The sequence below is a fragment of the Terrapene carolina genome, unplaced genomic scaffold (genome assembly GCF_002925995.2).
Source record: "Terrapene carolina triunguis isolate 2854851 unplaced genomic scaffold, T_m_triunguis-2.0 Scaffold68, whole genome shotgun sequence".
Classification (NCBI taxonomy): Eukaryota; Metazoa; Chordata; order Testudines; family Emydidae; genus Terrapene; species Terrapene triunguis.
The window spans coordinates 55,134,977-55,154,213 of NW_020664419.1; the positions used below are offsets into that span (position 1 = coordinate 55,134,977).

The 19,237-nt window shown below is 41.0% G+C and overlaps 1 protein-coding gene across 1 annotated transcript in view; it reads right to left on the bottom strand.

The window, feature by feature from the left end:
* The window catches only part of PPM1H (protein phosphatase, Mg2+/Mn2+ dependent 1H), a 197,886-nt gene that overhangs the window by 94,496 nt on the left and 84,153 nt on the right, over positions 1-19,237 (bottom strand). Inside the window, exon 2 of the mRNA XM_024205105.3 lies at positions 4,982-5,150. Coding sequence (XP_024060873.1) covers positions 4,982-5,150 — 169 coding nt within the window. The remainder of the gene's footprint in view (positions 1-4,981; positions 5,151-19,237) is intronic.

Consider the following 19,237-nt stretch of genomic DNA (forward strand, 5'->3'; position numbering starts at 1 on the left):
TCCTCTGCTACTGGACCTGGCTGAAAGCTAGAACAGCAGTCTCCTGGTTTTGTAATTATAAGATAAATTAATTTTGACCTTTAAAAATATGCAAGCTTTAGAGATGTGGCCTTTGTTTTTAACAAAGCAACAGACAAAGAATCATATGTGAGACTGCATGTATGTGCACAATAAGAGCTTGAATCACTGACAAAAATCATACAGTACACAGCAATACAATTTGGGGCAAACTTTCAGGCAGGCTGGAAACTAGCCTCCCATTGCAGATGAAATGCAGGTGCAAATCTCAATAGTTACATATCCAACTACTTGATTAGCACCTGCAATCTGGTATTTAGAAATGTATTCTTTAGAAATGGCTCCTGCAATGAATCATAAGTGCAATAAAATGCACCCATTTTTTTCCAAATGCACCCTCAAAATGCAAGCTGGACCACTGAAAATATATACCTGTGGGTCTAACAATAAACAGAAGTGGGTCAGTTGTCACCTTCACTAACCAAATGGTTGGTGAAACACTTCCTGATGTTACAAATGACATGTACAGTAGGCATTGTTGTGCAATGAACCTTAAGTCACACAAAAAATAAATATTCTTTGAAACTGGATGTGCATGAATGACACTACAGTATTAACCAATCAAAATTATCCCGCTTTGAGTTAATATTGTCTCATATTAGTGAATTATAAGTACTAATATTAAATCCTGCATTCTGACTGGTCAGCAACCATGGCAATATCCTCACACAATATAATAAGTAAATAAAACAAGTTCCAACCTAACTGTATCTAATATTGTCAGGACACTCTCTCCTCCTCCCAGCTGCTGACGATCCAAAACACAGAATTTAATGATATTTTAATAGAGTTTCTAAGTATAATCTTTGCAATTAAAACAAATGTCCAATCTGGGATCAAACCTAATTAAGTAAGTCAATGGGAAAAATCCTATTTACTTTAGGATCAGGCTTTTGGATTCTTTTCTTCTTCTGCTTTTGTCGTTATTTTGTCAATTTTATTTAAAAAAAAAGTTAATTTCCTTTTTCCAGGTTTCCTTGCTTTTTGTGGGCAAAAAAGTAGCCTTGCATCCCTTTCTTGCTTCTCCTCCTCAGTATAGTCCCACCTTCCCCCTCCTCCTCTTGGGAGGTTCTAACTTTACAGCTCAGCTTTGAGGAATCGGGTCCCAGTCCTTCAAGCTGATGCACACAGGCAGCTTCCTGTCCCCATGCAGAGCCCCACTGATTTCAATGGGGCTCCCCCATGTGGACAGACTCCCACACGTGTGCAAACAGCTTGCAGGATCAGGGCCCTAGTGCAGTGCTTCTCTCCCACCTCCAGCTGCAAAGGAAAATCTGCTGGAAGCCACCTGGTGATACTGCACCAGATGGCAACTTCTCTTGAAAACTACATTTTAGTATTGCTTGGCAGGCATTTCACACATCTCCAAGCAGCACTTCGATCATCCTGGTTCGCGGGGGCTGGGGATTTCCATGTACTTTGATCAAATGTTAAATGAAAAGGATTTTACAACTTCCAAATTTGGCTGCCATTTAAAAGTCATACAAGCGTCCCAGGGAATGTGAGAAAAACGGAAGATGGGAGAAGCAAGAAAAGGCATGTGAGCTTGCAGAGCATGTTCTGTCAAGTAGTAAAGAATCTGAAGAAAAGAAACAGTATTAATAAATCAACAGATTTTAAAATTTAATTTGCATTTTCTTTTTAATTGTTTTAACTATTTTAAATACCTTTTCCTTAAACAATTATTTAATAAATCCTTTCCTTTTCCCCTCTTCCTTCCTCTATTTACATGGAACCCTTTAATAATCGGAGTAAGATTTCAGAGTGTGTATCATGCTGGGATATCCCTACTGAGTGGTTGCAGAACTCAATTTTGGCCTTTTTCCTAACAACCCATGAGGTGAAATAACACCCCAGCAAGACACATGCATGAAGCGTCTCATCTCTTTAATTCTACATACTAATGTGATGCAGAAGTGCCTGCATTTTATATAATCTTCCTCATATTAAAAAAACAAAATCCTATCATATTAAAAATACAGTATCCTTAGCACTGGGACAACACCAAAGGCAGATACAGATAAAAGATCTGCTATGCTTTAAATAATACAAATAATTAATAATAATAAAGATGTGACATCTTGTCTTTTTTCATAGGTTCAGTCCAGAACACACACAACCAAAAAAAAAAAAACCTCTGCTAGCTGCTGGAGCAAGACTGCCCTCTAGTAGCAAAGTTTCTCTAGCCATATGCTCCCTCTTTTGGGAAAATATTATATTTGCAATTTTAAATCTGCAAGCACTAGTCAGATACATGACTTTGTAAGGTGCACTGCCCCATAGTGCTAATACATATTATAGCATCCTCTCATGGTCTCTATTTAGCAAATATGGAGGTAGATCTATAGACAGGCTATATAAAGAAAATGTATCAAGGATGGGATAGCAAATAATACCGTATATATTGTCATGCTATCATAGAGACCTATGGTGCCTCACCTGGAATACTGTGTTTGTTTGTGGTCAACCTCTTTCAAAAAGAGAAATACAGCAGAAATTGAAGAGGTCCACACACAGGTAACAAAAATTAGAATTATGGTAAAACTTCTGTGTGTAGGAAGATTGTAAAGATTAGGACTGTTCACTTCAGAGAAGAAAGGGCATAAGAGTAGTAAATTAAATATCAAATAGTATGGAGAAAGTAAACCTCAGATTCTATAAACCGTTTTTCATAACACGGGAACATGTGGACATTTAACTAGGCTGGAAGTCAGCAAGTTTAAAACTGATAAAAAGAAATAGTTTAAAAACCTAATTAACTTGTGGAACTCTGTCATCATGGAGAAGATAATGAGAACATCTACTGATTAATGAGTTACATTTAGATAGAATTAAAAATCGTGTAAACTAGGGATAAAAAACCACTAACTGCCTTTGAGTTGGAAAAACATATTCCCTTTGGGTAAACTATTACGTAAATAGACAAACATAAGGTTTTTACCTTCCTATGAAGCATCTGATTGTGGCAACAGTTGGAGACAAAAAACTAGATTAGATGGAATATTAGTGTGATCTGGCACGATACTTCCTATGCTCCATGAACATCAAAACAGTATATTATGCAGGAAGACAAAAACAGATGCAACAGTTAACTGTACATGTATCAAATTAGTACTATACTGCAGGATATTAGCATGGTCTTCACTTGTTTTAAAATGAAATACCAAATGAGGTACACACGTGCAATTACTGTGACTGTGTGTACAAGTCATGCATTGCATGTTTACATGGCTATTATAATCATTTGTGCATGCAAATACTGAATAGATTTGCTCAATCTCAGTGTTTGTTTGAATTAGTTCAATGCATAACTGAATGACTATTTTGCCTATGCAATTGAAAGTTTAACTTGTCAGGACCTCAACAAAATCTGTAGAGGAGCTTGAGTAACATTTTTAAAAAGAGCCTTATTACTATTTGATGTCATCACTCTCTGCTGTCCTGATGTCTTGAACAATTTCAAACTCACTCTGATCAAATAAAAAGATTCCTCTGTCCCAGTTTTCTTGGTTTTGGTTTTGATGTTTAAGACCTTCCCGCACCACCTTTTACCTGTTCATACCCTCAGGGCAGAGACTGTCTTCTACTTGTTTGTACATACGTTTCTGTAATTGAGAAGTTCCACATATATTTATGGTGCCTTTAAAATAATAATCCTAGTTTGTGAAAGACTGAGTGAGAAATGAAGCTGAAAACATCATGGGGAAGATTGCTGATCTGACAGGCAAACACAAGCACCTAAATGGCACCAACGCATGCATTCTGTTATCAACACATCACATTTCAGTGTCGTATAGTGTCTGCCTACACATACCACATACAGTATATTCTACAATGGCTAAGGCTACGATTATGCACCAGGGCTGGAGCTGTCAGCAGGCAGCCCAGCAGCTCCTAGGCACTGGGCAGCAGAAGGATCCCGGAGCTCCCTGAGGGTCCCCCAGAGTTCCCACTCACCACTTGGCTCCCTGCAGCAGCCCAGCCGCGGCGGGGGATCCCGCAGTATTTCAGCCGTGGCGGTGCACCCCCCACAGCATTTCAGCCACGGCGGGTAGGGAGGAGACCCCAAAGCCCACAGCCGCTGTGGCTGCTGGACCTTCCTCCTCTCCATTTTGTCAAGGATATTTTTTAGTAAAAATCACAGCTAGGTCATGGGCGTCTGTGAATTTTTGTTTATTGCCTGTGACCTGTCCATGATTTTTACTAAAAATATCCATGACAAAATCTGAGCCTTAACAATGGCCAATCTCCCACTGATTGCAAGAAACCCTCTATTTGACTATTTATGTCAAAATCTGCCCACAGGAGAAATTTCTTCCATACCCAAGGCTCTCAATGATTAGCTTATATCATGAAGTACATATATCCTTTTAACTCCTATTTATATATAAATAGAGAGACTATTTCTTTTATGAATCCTACTAAGCTCTCTCAATAATATCTTGTGGCAGTGAATGCCACTTGTTAAATATGTATTATAGTAAAAAAGTATTTCCTTTTATCTGTGTTAAATATGTTGCCTTTAAGTTTTGGTTACGTTCTCTTGGGCTTGTGTTATGAGAAAGGATCGACAGGTCCACCCAATGGACCTTCTCTAGATCCTTCATTATTTTATATACCTCTAGCATGTCCCCTATAATTTTTTGTCTCCTCTCTAAATTAGAAAGCCCTCTAAGTGAGAAACATTTTGCAGCAAGTGAAATTCAAAATCCAAAAGTGGAGCTAAGTAAAATGAGCGAAGCTTTCTTTGATAGAGCAGAGCCAATTAGGCCACAGAGGGGTAACAAGAAAATCTGCAACACTTAGCAAGAATTCTTGGGATTTTCCATTGGTCTTACACCACTGCCTACTTATGTTAGTTTGTATTTCTATTCTGACAGCAAGATGAGTGGAGGTTACTTACTGAGTTTTCTTTCAGTTGTAGTCCTTCTCCATTTGGCAATGAGGATCTTCGTTTGGTGGACGTGTTTTTGTTTGGTGTGGAATTGGTGCCTCCAGTTTTTTTCTTTACAAAAAGCACTTCACAACTTGCTTGGTCTTCATTGTGTGTGCTCTTCCCTGCATTTATTACCCTAGAAAAAACAAAAGGCATGTTAGTTTTAGCAAACCTCAGAAGCTTCTATCACTGTTTGCTAAGTGACTTACCAAAAATCAAAGGAATGTGGCCAGAAGGTTTCTAAATACTCATAAGCTTAAAGTTTGACCTTTGACATTTATGAGCACAAGATTTCTTTATGAGATTTTTCATAAACAAGCAAGCATTTGGAGCAGTACAAATTGAAAAATGTAAATGAGCATTTCCAGACAACTACATGAGCATTAATTAACTGAATATTTCTACGACTTATCCATACAAGGAAAACAATTTTAAACCAAAATTATACTGGACAGATGCCTAATGAATGGATGAGTCTGGTAATGTTTGTACTTCCCAGCTAAAATACAAAAAAGAGATTTATAATTGCTCTTTCAGTTTAATTCATATACCTACTATCACCCTCTAATAGCTATGGTTCATAATGGATAGATCAGCTCCAGGAATCTACTCTGTCCAGTTCCTCTGAGTGGTACAAGCGGAACATATCTACCAAATAGAATGCTCTCCATACTGATGGCACAGAATGGAAGGAAGTGACAATTATAAAGCACTTACTCTTAAATTTAAAAAAATAAAGAAACAGTAGGAGAGATGGTATGTGGGATGCAAACTTCAAAAGGGGTGCTCCTGTTTCTTGCTTTGACAGGCTGGCAGAGGTTACTTATACTATGATGAAGTGAAAGGGGCGCATTTTACAGCTCTCTCTTTCCAAATTCATTTCTCTAGGCACAAAGTTTGTAATGCCGTGCGCATTTGGGACATGGTGTTGTATTGTTGCATCAATATGTGTCACTGCATGATAGAACATTGTTTTTCAGAGGCAACATTATCACATTTGTGTCAACAGCCCAAGTAAATGCAGAATTCTCATAGTTCTGCGTGCCAAGCCTGTAAAACCTGGGGCAGACTCATGAAAACAGGGCAGTTCTATGAATTTCAAGATAGACGATAATCTCAACACCCATTAGTCCGCAAACAGAAAGTACAGGTCATAATATTTGCTAACAGTATCTCTATCAGACACTTTATGAAACAAAATGATAGATACTCTGAAGTACGAATTCCATAAAAAAGAGCTTTAAAACCATGAGCATAAGTACACCTCTACCCCGATATAACGCGACCCGATATAACACAAATTCTGATATAACGCGGTAAAGCAGTGCTCCGGGGGGGGAGGGGTGGGGGCTGCGCACTCCGGCAGATCAAAGCAAGTTCAATATAACGCGGTTTCACCTATAATGCGGTAAGATTTTTTGGCTCCCGAGGACAGCGTTATATCGAGGTAGAGGTGTATTTGATTCGAGTATTTCAGAACTTGGACGTCAGTTAACTAAAACAAATGAACAAGCTCAAACCAACCTTAGATGCAGATTAATTATGCATTGTTTCAATGTGTGTGTTTGTACTATGTATGTTCAACAGTCCTGGAAGGTGAGTGTGTACTGACCCGGAAGTACAATAGCCTCAGATGTGTGAGGAACCCTGTACAACATGGGATTATGTCCCGTTACAACAATATAACGTTATTTCCCTTTTGATTAAATGATTGATTGTCTTCTTCCAAGAACACATTTTTTAACCCATCCCACCCTTTCTCCAAACCGTTAAGTCTCCTTGACAAATCATTGTGTGGAGGGAGTTTTGGGCCAGATGGGGCTTTTATTTATTTAAATACATTGCACACTCCTGATAACCATGTGAAAGTACATGAACAATCTGGAGGCATCTCACAACCCATTTAATAAAATCAAACACACCTGATTCCTCGGTCGCTGATATTTTTACCACAATTTGTATACCACATTTTATACTCTTTGAAAATCCTTAATCCAAATTGTGGTGGGGTTTTTTTAAATGGGGAGGGAGAAGGAGAACCACACACACACACACACACAAAAAGACCAACAGTCCACTCTGGGCATCATTTTACCTATTCTTACCAGATTAGAAAAATTCCAAATTTCATGACACCCCATTTTAAGATAAAAATATCTTTTTCTTTATTGTATATAAATGAATATTTTTTTTCTTTTAGTAAAAGCAACTCAGTTGTACCCTGGAAAAAAGACACAGCCACTAACCATAACCATACTTGTGAATGAACAGATCATTGAACACCACCAAATGTTACTATGCTGCAATCTGACATACAAGAATTTGAACGCAGTTAACATCTGTATGCATATTACCACCAGCTGTTTGCAAGGGTTTGTTGTACATAAATATCAACTGTGGATGAAACCATTTTGAGACACTTGCAAGTAAGGGATTAAAGGATGTGTAGTTTCAAGCTATCTTTCAGCAGTTTTGCAACTCTGATTAACTCTTATGCCCAATATTTGCCAAGATGGAGTTTAGATATTTGGGTATAATGGGTTTCTGGTCTGAAGGCACATCATTTTCTGGATGCATTTGGAAGGCTGCGGTGTGATTTGAAACAGAAGACGTGAAAGTACAAAGACATCAGGGTAAATAAGCCAGTGGATATTAACTCCCTGACTGCCAATGTGACCAATTAGCTAAAAGCATCACTGAGCAACAGAAAGCCTAACTAAAGTACTGTATTATGGCTTCTAAATATCTTCCTGTAGCTTAGCCCATCACTTTCTCCTCAGCGTGGCTTGAAATGGTTTTCAAGCACCATTTAAGTCATGAACTTAAAAAGCTAAAGGAAAAGAAACATTAAAGCAGCAAAGCTGAGCACATAGGGTGTTCTTTACTGTGAGTCAATACTATTAGCTGCACCTGTTCTGCATAGATCCCAGAACTGTCCTAACTCTGTACTTAATGCTAGACTAAGAACTACTATTGAGAGAGACATTGTGCCCTTCGGGGCTTGTTAGGTCACACACACACACACTATTTATAAAGCTGCTTTATCAAGCAAACCTCTCAAGGAACTGAATGGTTCCAAAAGGCTGAAAGAACAAAGTGACCCAATAGTAAGTAACCTGGTTTGGCAAGGCAATTACCATTAAACATCTGAAGCTTTGTACTTCACTAGTCAGATGTGCCCATGCGTGGAACTAGTTGGTAGAAAGGAACATGAACAAAGGAACTTGGGACACGTTCAAATTACGGCTTAGGAGGTCCCTGAAAGCTATGGTCTGGCCATCTAACTCTTCTGTGAAGGATTTCAATGCCTCTTTAGCCTTTGTCTGATTAACTCCACTCTGTCGTCTCTGAACAGGTTCTCTTATTCTGGAAATTCCGATGGGAACTTGAAATATCACAATGTAGCAGTTCTTTCCATTCAGTGCCTAGAAGCTGCAGCATTTGATGCCAGCAAAGGCATCAAATGCTGCAGCTTCTAGGCACTGAATGTGGCTCTAACCTGATGCTGGACCATCCCCGTTCCCTCACACAAAAAGGCCTTCAACTTCTGCCACTTTTGGGAAAGGGATTCAGTGAAGGTCCAGGCTTCCCCGTCCTCCCCCAAAGCTTGGGGTGCATTTGGAGCATATATTGTTGGTAATACCAACTTTTGATGCTCAGCACAGAAACCGATAACACCTTCTGGACAGCTTCAAGCAGCTCGGGGTGTTTTCTCCTGCTTGAAATCCTTTAAGCAAATTCTTGGCCAAAGAGATGAGCCTTGCACTGCAACATGAAGACAAAAGAAAATTGCTCCTGAATTTGGAATTCGTAAGTATCTGCTGGCTTAGAGTTGAGATGACAAAATATTTTAAAGATAGAAATCAGTGTTTTAAAGTTTTGCTCAATAACTCAAATAACTAGTGTACGCAAAACATTGTCTTTAAAGTATTTAAACAAACTGTACATCACCTTTAAAGACATAGGCTCAGGCTTTCAAAGGAGCCTAAGGGAATTCAATGAAATTCAATGGATTTGGGCACCTAACTCCTTTAGGCCTCTTTCAAAATCCCATCCATATTTATTAAAGATCCAGATCATAACTGGCCCAGAGCTGATGATGCACAAGCAGGTGTAGATGCTACCGATGTGCATGTGCCTCTCCCCTCCGACTCCCAAAGGCAGTCGTGAGTCTGCCTCTCTCCTCCACCATCAGACTATAGAGAATAGTGCTGGTATTTTTTCCCTCCACTTCCCACTCCCACAAAGCTGTGGCTTTAAAACTACAATATCACTCCAAAATGTGGTGGCTTAATTGTATTTTAGAAAGCAGGATACGATCAAAGAGCTTTAAAAAACTCAAAATATTTGTAAAAGTAAACAAAGACTTTATATATTTAAAAGAGAGGAAATCCAACAAGATACATCAGCAAAACATCCAAGTTTCTTGCTTATACACCTCTACCCTGATATAACGCGACCCGATATAACGCGGAAAAGCAGCACTCCCGGGGGGGGGGGGGGCAGGGCTGCACGCTCCGGTGGATCAAAGCAAGTTCGATATAACGCGGTTTCACCTATAACACGGTAAGATTTTTTGGCTTCCGAGGACAGTGTTATATCGAGGTAGAGGTGTACAACCATAGTGCATGAAACAGATAATATAAAGATGTATTGCTAAGTTTCAGAAAAGTTCCTTTCAACCTATTTAGAGCAGAATATGCTTTCTTTTTCCACACTGAAACAGTACAATCTTTCCTTCTGTTACCTGACACAAGTGTTCTATTTGTGTATCTGTGTTTCAAATTTCAGTGTACCTGCATTTTGCTCTATGAACTGGAGAAAGTACAACAAATTTTGTTTTTATAGTGAAAATATGGCTTCTGATATTACTTCTGTCAGAACTGCTGGACTAAGTCCACATTGTGAACTAATTGGAGGCCACTCCACCATATATATAAACCTGCCATGGACAAAACTGTGGGATGCAATTAGGGTGACCAGAGAGCAAGTGTGAAAAATCAGGACAGGGGGCAGGGGGTAATAGGTGTCTATATAAGAAAAAGACCCAAATATCGGGACTGTCCCTATAAAATCGGGACATCTGGTCACCCTAGATGCAATGTACAACAAAGACCCAAAACGAAGGCCACTAAAAACTATTAATGCTGGGAACTCAAAATGGCAAGGGATTCTCTCTTTTAGTGCAAATAATCCTTTCTATGATCAGTTTCAGTTTTTAAAATTTCTGTTGCAATTAATTTTGAATAAGAAAAGTGAAGGGACACCAAATTGGTATGAACTATAGAAGTGACTCTGGGACTAAAGAAAGTGACATTGCTTGAAACAAGGAACATTTAGGAGTTATCCATGCCATGAAAAAAAAAAAATCTAGCTGCACAGGGATTGCTTAAGAAGCTGTTCAATGCCACAACATCTTTAACTATGCTTCCCAAGCAACAGGGAATATGAAAAAAAATCGTTAGGAATAACGGAAGTGCAAGCAAAAATTAGGTGAATGCAATAAGCATTTAGCAACAACCACCTCCTATCAGCTCTGCAAAAATGAAGAGTAGGTACCCAGGTGGGTGGTTATTTTGTTACTTCTATAGCAATAAGCAATAGTCCAAAACTGATTGATATTGAACCTATAGAGACAGATGTGCGGCCAGAAAGTTATGAGACTTGAGGATTCAGAAGGTTTTAGTGGTTGCATCTTTTAAGTCAGCGTAACAGTCTCTTTTCTGGGTCAGAGTGCCGATCTTGCTATTTTTTGGTTCCTGGGCATTAAGAATACGAAATCAAAGCACAAAAAGAATAAGACCCACCAAAGTTGTCACTGGTTGAGAAACCTGGCTCTATGCAGATATTACAGCGAATTCTTTCCCAGGTGTCTGGCTGGTGGGTCTCGCCCACATGCTCAGGGTATAACTGATCACCATATTTGGGGTCGAGAAGGAATTTCCCCCAGGTCAGACTATAAGAGACCCTGGGGTTTTTTGCCTTCCTCTGCAGTATGGGGCACAGATCACTTGCAGGTTTAAACCAGTGTAAATGGTGGATTCTCTGTAACTTGAAGTCTTTAAATCATGATTTGAGGACTTCAGTAACTCAGAGGTTATGGGTCTGTTACAGGAATGGGTGGGTGAGGTTCTGTGGCCTGCAATGTGCAGGAGATCAGATTACATGATCCTTATGGTCCCTTCTGGCCTTTAAATCTATGAGTCTATATTCTAGGTTCTTATAATCAGAGTACACTTGGACAGGGTACAGGACCCTTTCTAGATAGGAGCACCACTCTTCAAAGGCAATCTTAATTGCCAGGAGTTTTCTACAAATTTTTAAATTTTGCTCTGTGGGTGAGAGTCTCATGAAATAAAAGAAAAGTGGACACATGGACGTAGCAATCATTGAGGAGTGCGCTTTTGGGATAGCACCACTTCAATTGCCAAGTTAGAAACACCTGCTTCAATGATGAAAGCTTGTATGGACTAATATAGGAGCAGTGGTAAATGCAAGTTTTAATTGCTCGTAGGCCTGGTGGATCTCGAGAATGCCGAGGAACCTGGTGTCTTTGTAGAGAAGGGCAGTGAGGGGGTGATCAGTTCCAAGAACCTCAGGGTGAATAGTCGATAAAAGTTTGTGAACTTCAGGAAACATTGTAATTTGTGAATGTTCTATGGCACTAGCAACCGAAGGACTGTCTTTACCTATTTCAATACCAGCAGGAGATAGGATGAATCCAAGGAATTCTATGGCGGATTGATCATAGGTACATTTTTCTAGCTTATTGTAGAGGCCATGTTGGTGTGGCCTCTTTGGGATGGAATGGATATGCATAGTGTGTTGTTAAAAAGCAAAAAACAAAAAAAAGCATGTCATCCAGATATGCAACCACATATTGATCCAGAATGTCTCGCAGTACAATCATTAATAAAAATGTTGGAACCTTGCCTTGCATCACACGATACTTGAAGTGACTGTAATGAGTTCAAAAGGCAGTCTTCCATTCGTCCCCAACTCTAACACATACTAGGCTGTATGACCCACTGTGGTCCAGCTGTGTGTATTCCTGAGCAGCATTCACGCAGTCCATTAGTTCAGGGTAGTTTTAATAGGTATTGATTTCAGATGGTGACCTGATTCACAGCCTGATAATCTATGCACAGTTGGAGGCTTCCTTAAGACAGAAAGACAGACAGAGATAAAAAGGGGGACTGGCACCCCGGCAGGCAAGGTGGACTTATGAATAAAGCCCTACGTTCTCCTGTACGTAGGTGTGCAGTCCGGCTAGTTCAGGCTTGGACATGGCATATAGCTGCCTGAATGGAATGTTTGCCCCTGGTTGTAGTCAACTGGGCAATCAAAGTCTCTGTGTGGCGGCAAGGGGCCTGCATTTTTGTTTTCTTTCCATCTGAAGACATCACTGTAGTCACGGTATTTGGATAGAAATCAAGGACCAGGATCAGTGGGTGGCTCTGTTGGGCTACTCCAGCTTGCTACCGCTGGGGAACTACTGAGCGCTGCCCATTTCCTGGGCTCAAGCAGTGCTGCTGGCAGGATTCGGGGGGTGAGGGGGCGGGGAGTCAACTTTTAGTTTTTGCCAGCAGACAAGAGGGTTGTGGAGGGCCACCACAATATATCCAAGGTCACAGGGAAGTTGGGGAACGGATGGTACTGAACTGTAGGGTCTCTCAATGATCTTGGATAGTAAACTTGAGAGGAACAGTTTCTATGGCCACTGGTGCAGAGGATAAGAAGAACCCATTGAACGTCTCTATTAGGTCTGGAATGGCTTAGTCCACAGGAGAATCTGTAGTACCTGGGCTGCTTCTGTATTAATAAAGTTGTCTCCTACATCAGTCCATAAGGGCCCTCTGTGGAGGTTGTGGTTGGGGATTCCCCAGGATTCATAACTCAACTAGCACTTGTAGGTCAGTGCCAGTAACAGGAACCACCGTGTGTTCCAGCCAGGACCTCAGTGCAGGGTTCAGAGGAACACTGTCAGGATGCCCCGGGTTAACCCCCTTTTCCGAGCCTGGGCTGGCTCATTTCTCAGATTCCTTCAGGCTGGGCTCCTTGTGGGACAATTGGAAATATTGTTATAGTGAGCCGGGTCATACTAAGGCAGGTTAAGGTGTCGTTGGTGCTCTCTCTAGGAGCAAGTTGCTGTCGGGTCAAATCTACCTGCATTGACTCAACGGGCTGAGGGACAGCACGTACCAGCTTGGGTGACAGTACAGCTGGATGGGTCTTGTGCATACTGGTTCTTTGCATGGAGCTGGTGGGCTTGCCCCCCCCCCCAATGCCTAATTCTCAGCAGCCGGCTGCTCGTTCTGCACCTGCAATGCTCAGTTGTCTGTCTGCAGACGGATTGCCTTCTCGTGCAGTGCCAATGCCCCTTAGGGAACAAGGGAATCCAGTGGGTCCCATCCTCGGTCCCGAAGAGCTGGAGTGGTCTGAGCAAGCTGTGAGGACTGAGGCCCGGGTGGTCAAGCCTTATGGTCAGAGTCAGGACCAGAGCTGGGGTCATAGATGGAGTCAAGCCAAGGGTCAGGGGGAGAGTGATGGAGCGAGGCAGGAAAGCAGGAACCTGGAAGCGGAGAAGGATCTGGGATAAGGAGGGCAGGAACAGGCCAGGAGGCAGGAACCAGGAACAAGTAGGAAGACAGGGTTCAGGTGAGTAGGCAGGCTCCAAAATGACAGCCAACCAGAGATCCACCTAGTTGCTCTGACAACTTCCTGCATCTCCTCCTGGCTTAAGTAATGCATCTGAGCAATTGGTGGGGCTGGACGTCTCCCCCAATCAGGAGCTTTGCGAGCTGAGCCCTTTATGAACTAGAGCTCCACTAACCTCCTTCTCCACTGGTGAGCTGCCAGGTGGCACCCACAGTCCAATCACTGCCTGGGGACTCATGGCCCAGGTTCAAGACCAGTGATCTCTAACACCTAGGAAGATCTTTAGTGGAGCTTTCTGTGTAAGGATCCAACCTGGTAGGCTCTGCCTTCAGACTGGTGGACATTTGTGTTTATGAAACAACAAATCAAAACACCAAAGAGAACGAAATCTCACTTCTAGGTTTCTGCTATTTAGGAGGCAAACAAAGAGCACCTATCAGCATTGGTGAGGGCTATAAGTAGTAACAAGATGTTAGGGGACTTAAAATTGAAGCAGCAGAAATTAACAACAAGGAAGGAGGACTGGAAAGGCGAATGTGTGTATTTAAGGAACTAGACTAGTACAATATCATGTATAGATAAAACATCTGTTATATGAAATATATATGAAATATATAAAACATTTTATATATAATACATATATAAAACAAAGTCAAGGAATAATTTGTAAGGAAGACATTTTATAAGATCATTATAGATGTCTTTGACAGCTCTGGAAACTGAAGTACTCCATTGATCTGCAGAAGAGGTTTGACATAGGCAGTGGAAGCCTGAGTTTTCTTCATGCTGTCCTACCAATTTGTTGCCAGCGTGACCTTGTTGCATCAATGTTTAGGAGGGAAGGAAGTTCATTGTCCATCAGATTGAAGTGTCTTGTGATCATACTCGTGACCACACTCAAATGAATAACTTAGAGGTGAAAAAGTAGACTATCCCATTACTAGTCCACTGAGCCACCCTATTCCATGTACACATACTGAAGATTAACATGTCCGCTTAATAGATATCACTCTAGGATGAGTAATATTCACTTTGGCGAAGAAACCAGCACTACAAAACCAGAAATATCCAAACATTTGCTAACGTGAATTCTGAAAAGTCAGGACTAAATATTCTGTTCCAAAATGCAGACCTGAAAGTGAACTATTGCACTCAGCAAAGTAGTAAAAATAAAGCACACAGGCCATTTACCTTTGAATTATTTTTCATATTTCCCTTGCTGCTGCTCTCTTTGAAGATTTATGCATAGACATGGCCTTTTCTCTCACAGCTATTATATAATCTCTCCTTGTTCTTACATGGAAGCCAGTCCTTTGTTTAAGGAATTGCAGTAGTTCCCATAACATCATTCTGCAATGCTGCGAAGTGCAGTCTCAGCTCTCCCAGGGTTAAAGGAAATCAAGATAAATGGCTTATGCAAAATTGTTCAAAGCTTTTGAAATTTATCTTTCATATTTAGCGTGTGTGAAAGTTAACCTCAAGAGTTTGATGGTGATGGTACTAATCCCTTTTATACAGCTGTCAACTTAAATTAGCACAAAGCTAATCTTCACAAGCGTGACAGAAAGAGTTTACACATTTCCATAGATAAGCATTCATTTCTTATTCACAATATTCATCTAACATAGCAGGTACTGTAAAATTGTATTATCTGAAAGAAAGTAATATTAGTAAGTTGACTTTTTTTCTTATTTAAAAAAAATCAGAATAGCAGACATCTGTATGAAAGCACCCAAAAATCCAAGAGGCAAGTTAAAAAAAAAAAGTGTACAATTTCTGCCTCCAAGAATCTGCACCTAGAAGGTGAACTCAGAACCCTAGAAATCACTGACAAATGGTGGAATAGCTCAGAGCAGAAGTAAGTACTAATGCAGGAATTTTACAACTCATAACTTTTTCTTTGTAAGCACTTTAAATGGCAGATCTATAGGCAGGGAACCATGCACAGAATATACCACAGATTCACTCTTTGCCGTAGAATTGTGGTCCAGAATCCAAGCTTTCAATTTTTATTATTATTTTTTAAAATCAACTTTAAAGCCCCCGTGGATGAAAACTATAAAACAAAAGCCAAGTGCAAACCAATGCAATGTTGTCTTCCTAAACATGTAGGCAGCCTGAAACAATAGCTGACAGAGGTATGAATTGCCTTTTAATGTTAATGACCTATCAGGTATTTTATAAGCTTCATTGTGACCGCTTGGAAAAATATCCTAGGTCACTGCAGTCTCCAAAAAGTACCTTCACAATTTTAAAAATGAAAGTGAGGTTTTTAATACAGCTGAATAAAAACCAATTGCAGTTTCTCAGTCCAGCTGTTTGAAATTCAGTATCATGTTAAATGTAAACTAATTTGAAACACTAATTTTTCGAATTCCCATCACCCAAGTATCTTGTCCAATACTGCATAAAGAAAAGTGCTGTGTGGTACCTTCCAACTGTAGCAATTACTCCTGGTAACCATCTCTGAAGAGAAAGTAAGCAGGTGTCCATGGGCAACCTGACTGTGCTGGTAAATACACAGTAAAGGCAAGGAACTGTGCAGCCTGGAAATACTCCGGTCAGGGGGAGAGATGCAGGTCTCTGCCCAAGAGAGGAAACAGCTGGGGATCTTGAAGCCTGAGAGTGGGTACTCTTGCTGGGCAACTGAGGGGAAATACAGGTGCAGTTGCCTTGAACTGTGACAACTTGATGTGCTTATTTGCAGACTAGGAGTTAGAGGCTACATGACCGGTTGGTTTGTCCCTGTTTTTGTGCTAACCTTTCAAGTTTTTTCCCCTGCAATTTATTTCCCCCAACATGAAGCAGAGAAGCTTCATTTTAGCGTGAGCGCCTAGGCATAACTGCAGAGGCGCACATGATCACATAACAGATTGTCAACAGTGATGTACTTTTTCTTTACTATTCTGTATTATGATGGTGGGGTACAAACCCCGTAGTTAAGTTTGTGACTCCTTTTCATTTGTCAGCACAACTTTGACTTATATGCCTGCTTTACCTTATCCCCTGCACCACCTTTCCACCTGAAATTTTGCCTGTGTGATCTTCCAGAAAAGATGTTCCTGTGAAAGCCTACTTTATTCCCAAGAGAAAAAGCATTACATAGAAAACATTAAAAAACAACAACAGAAGAACCTACATGCATGCTAATAAGCTTACCTGAGCTAACCCCAACTCTAACATGGATTCTGGCAGAATGCCATCCTTCAACCCCCCAACCAAGAGAATTCCTTGTGGTTACCAGTTCATCACAGCTTCAGTTTAGGACAAGCCCTCAGCGTTATGGGATCTCAGCAAGCCCAGTCCTTCCAACCTTACCCTAAGGATTGGGGTCTTCTGCGGACAGGACCCTGGTCCATTTGCTGGATCAGGAAGAGTCAGGAATGAACCAGTTTAAAACCAAGGTGTTTATCCATAAATCCTTTCTTTGTTTGGTGGTCCACGGAGAATCCAGTTTCAACTAATATATGTGAACCTCTCCGGGGATAACTTCAAAGGGTTGATAGCAGAAGTAGTAAATTAGCATCTCCCTCGTACTAAAGCAGGTACTTACAATGCCACACCACCACATACCCAACTGCTTTTTTCATATACAACATATCCCAAAGGTATTAACCCTAAATCAATAAGGTTTAACTTAATTCAGTAAAGTTTATCTTCATTCCATAAGGTTCCGTCCTACAAGTATTTAAGAGGTCATATCTTAGGGAAGGATGATAATTAAATGATAATGATAATTTAGAAACCTTAAGTTTCTAAAGGAGGAGAGTCTGCTTTTTAGGTTAACTAGGTATATTTAGAGTTCGGATCTGGCTCCTGCTGAAGTCAACGACAAAAGTCGAAGTAATTTCAATGAGAGCTGGACCAAGCTCTTAATGTGTAAATTCATATACGGAATGCGCCTCATGTACACATGCTAAGTTCCAGTAATTTTCAAACTCTTTGTTCCAGCAACAAATATTTCTAAAAAAACAAGCCTTGGTACTTTACCACAGGCCCTACAGTAAAGAGCTATGAAGAACAGGATACATCACACCTTCAGGTGCTAAAACCTACAGATTTTAGCTTTTAGAATTCCATCGGTCATTCTTATAGAGGATCGTTCCTTTCTGCTTCCTCCTTGTATGTACCCACCAAACAGTGGAGCTGGAGTAGATCTAAGTCTGTTGAGTAAAACAATCTCAGTCCCTACCCCTCTTTTCCCCCCCCCCCCCCCCCCTGTAAAAAAGGCAGGAACTGTGCAATCAACTTGAACATGGCCAGCAGGGTAAACCCTAAATGCTTTCAGCATAGTGGTGACATTGAGGACGTCTAAACATAGGTTTAAAGGGATTAAAGCCAAAGTTAGCTTCAGTGGAGCAGAAAGTTAGCACATTTTGGGGGTGGGGAAGTAAAGCGTGCAAACTTTGGCTGTGAAAACAAACACTACGGACAATTTCAGAGGGTTTAATGAAGAAGAATGATTTTTCTTCCCAGGGAAATAGAAACCCTGGAAATTAGGATTATGAACAGATGTCAACATAGCTGCACCTCCAGTTATTCTTCACCCAAAGCAAAAAATACAACTGTTGGCTAATCAATCTATTTCTTCTACAGGCTGGGAAGGAAAAAAGCAAGAGATTGCCATTCCTATTGCTATTTTTAAATACATACAAGGCCCCCAGATACTAAGGTGATTAAGGTCATATAAGCACATAGAATGAGACAGACACAAGAATGTTGGATAAACCAGTGAGATTTAAGAGGCAATGTTGCTACTAAAGAAGAAACAGAGAATCTGCTTTCAGGTCGAAAATGCTCAGTGTTAAGTATAGTAACTTTGCAAATAAGTTGCCAAGTGTGAGCTCATGTCCTTATCTCTAGGGCACCCGCTCCTGCCTGGAGACCCAGCATTGCAGGGGACTTTGCCTGTTTCACCACCTCTGGTGGCCACTTGCTCAGCGGCAGTGACCACTCCCAGCTGATCTCTACTTCAGACACCTTTATTGACTCTTCTGCTGTTCAGCCCTCCAACCAAGTTGCACAACAGTTCAGTCCCCTTCTGGGGGTTCAGCTCCAAGCCAAAGATCCTTCCCCCTCCTGGACTTAACTTCAATTCTTCCCACTTGACAGCATACTGACCCCCCACGTGTTTTCCACTTTTCACTCAAGCTGGCCTTCCGCACCTCATGGGCTTCTATCTCAATTGCTTGTCCTCACAGACCCCAGCTTGGAGCTGCTCTCCACTCTAGGGGCCCATCGCAGGAGTTAACCCTGCTCCTGTGGCTCTACTTTCTGGTCACAACCATTCCCAAGCTACCAGACCTTCCTCTAGGCCAGTGGTCCCCAATCTTTTCCATGGGGTGGGCGCCAGATGACTAGCTGCCGAGGACCGTGGCCGCCGGACAAGCAGCTGCCGAAATGCCGCCGTGAAGCGGCAACGTCAAGAGGCGTCGCCGTCAAAATGCCACCGAAATTCTTGTTGTGACTTCTGTCATGAGGAGTTAAATAGGTAAAAACTATGAATGCCACAATAGAAAAAAAAGAGAAATTTGTTTCCAGGATAGAAGAATGTACTTGTCCTCT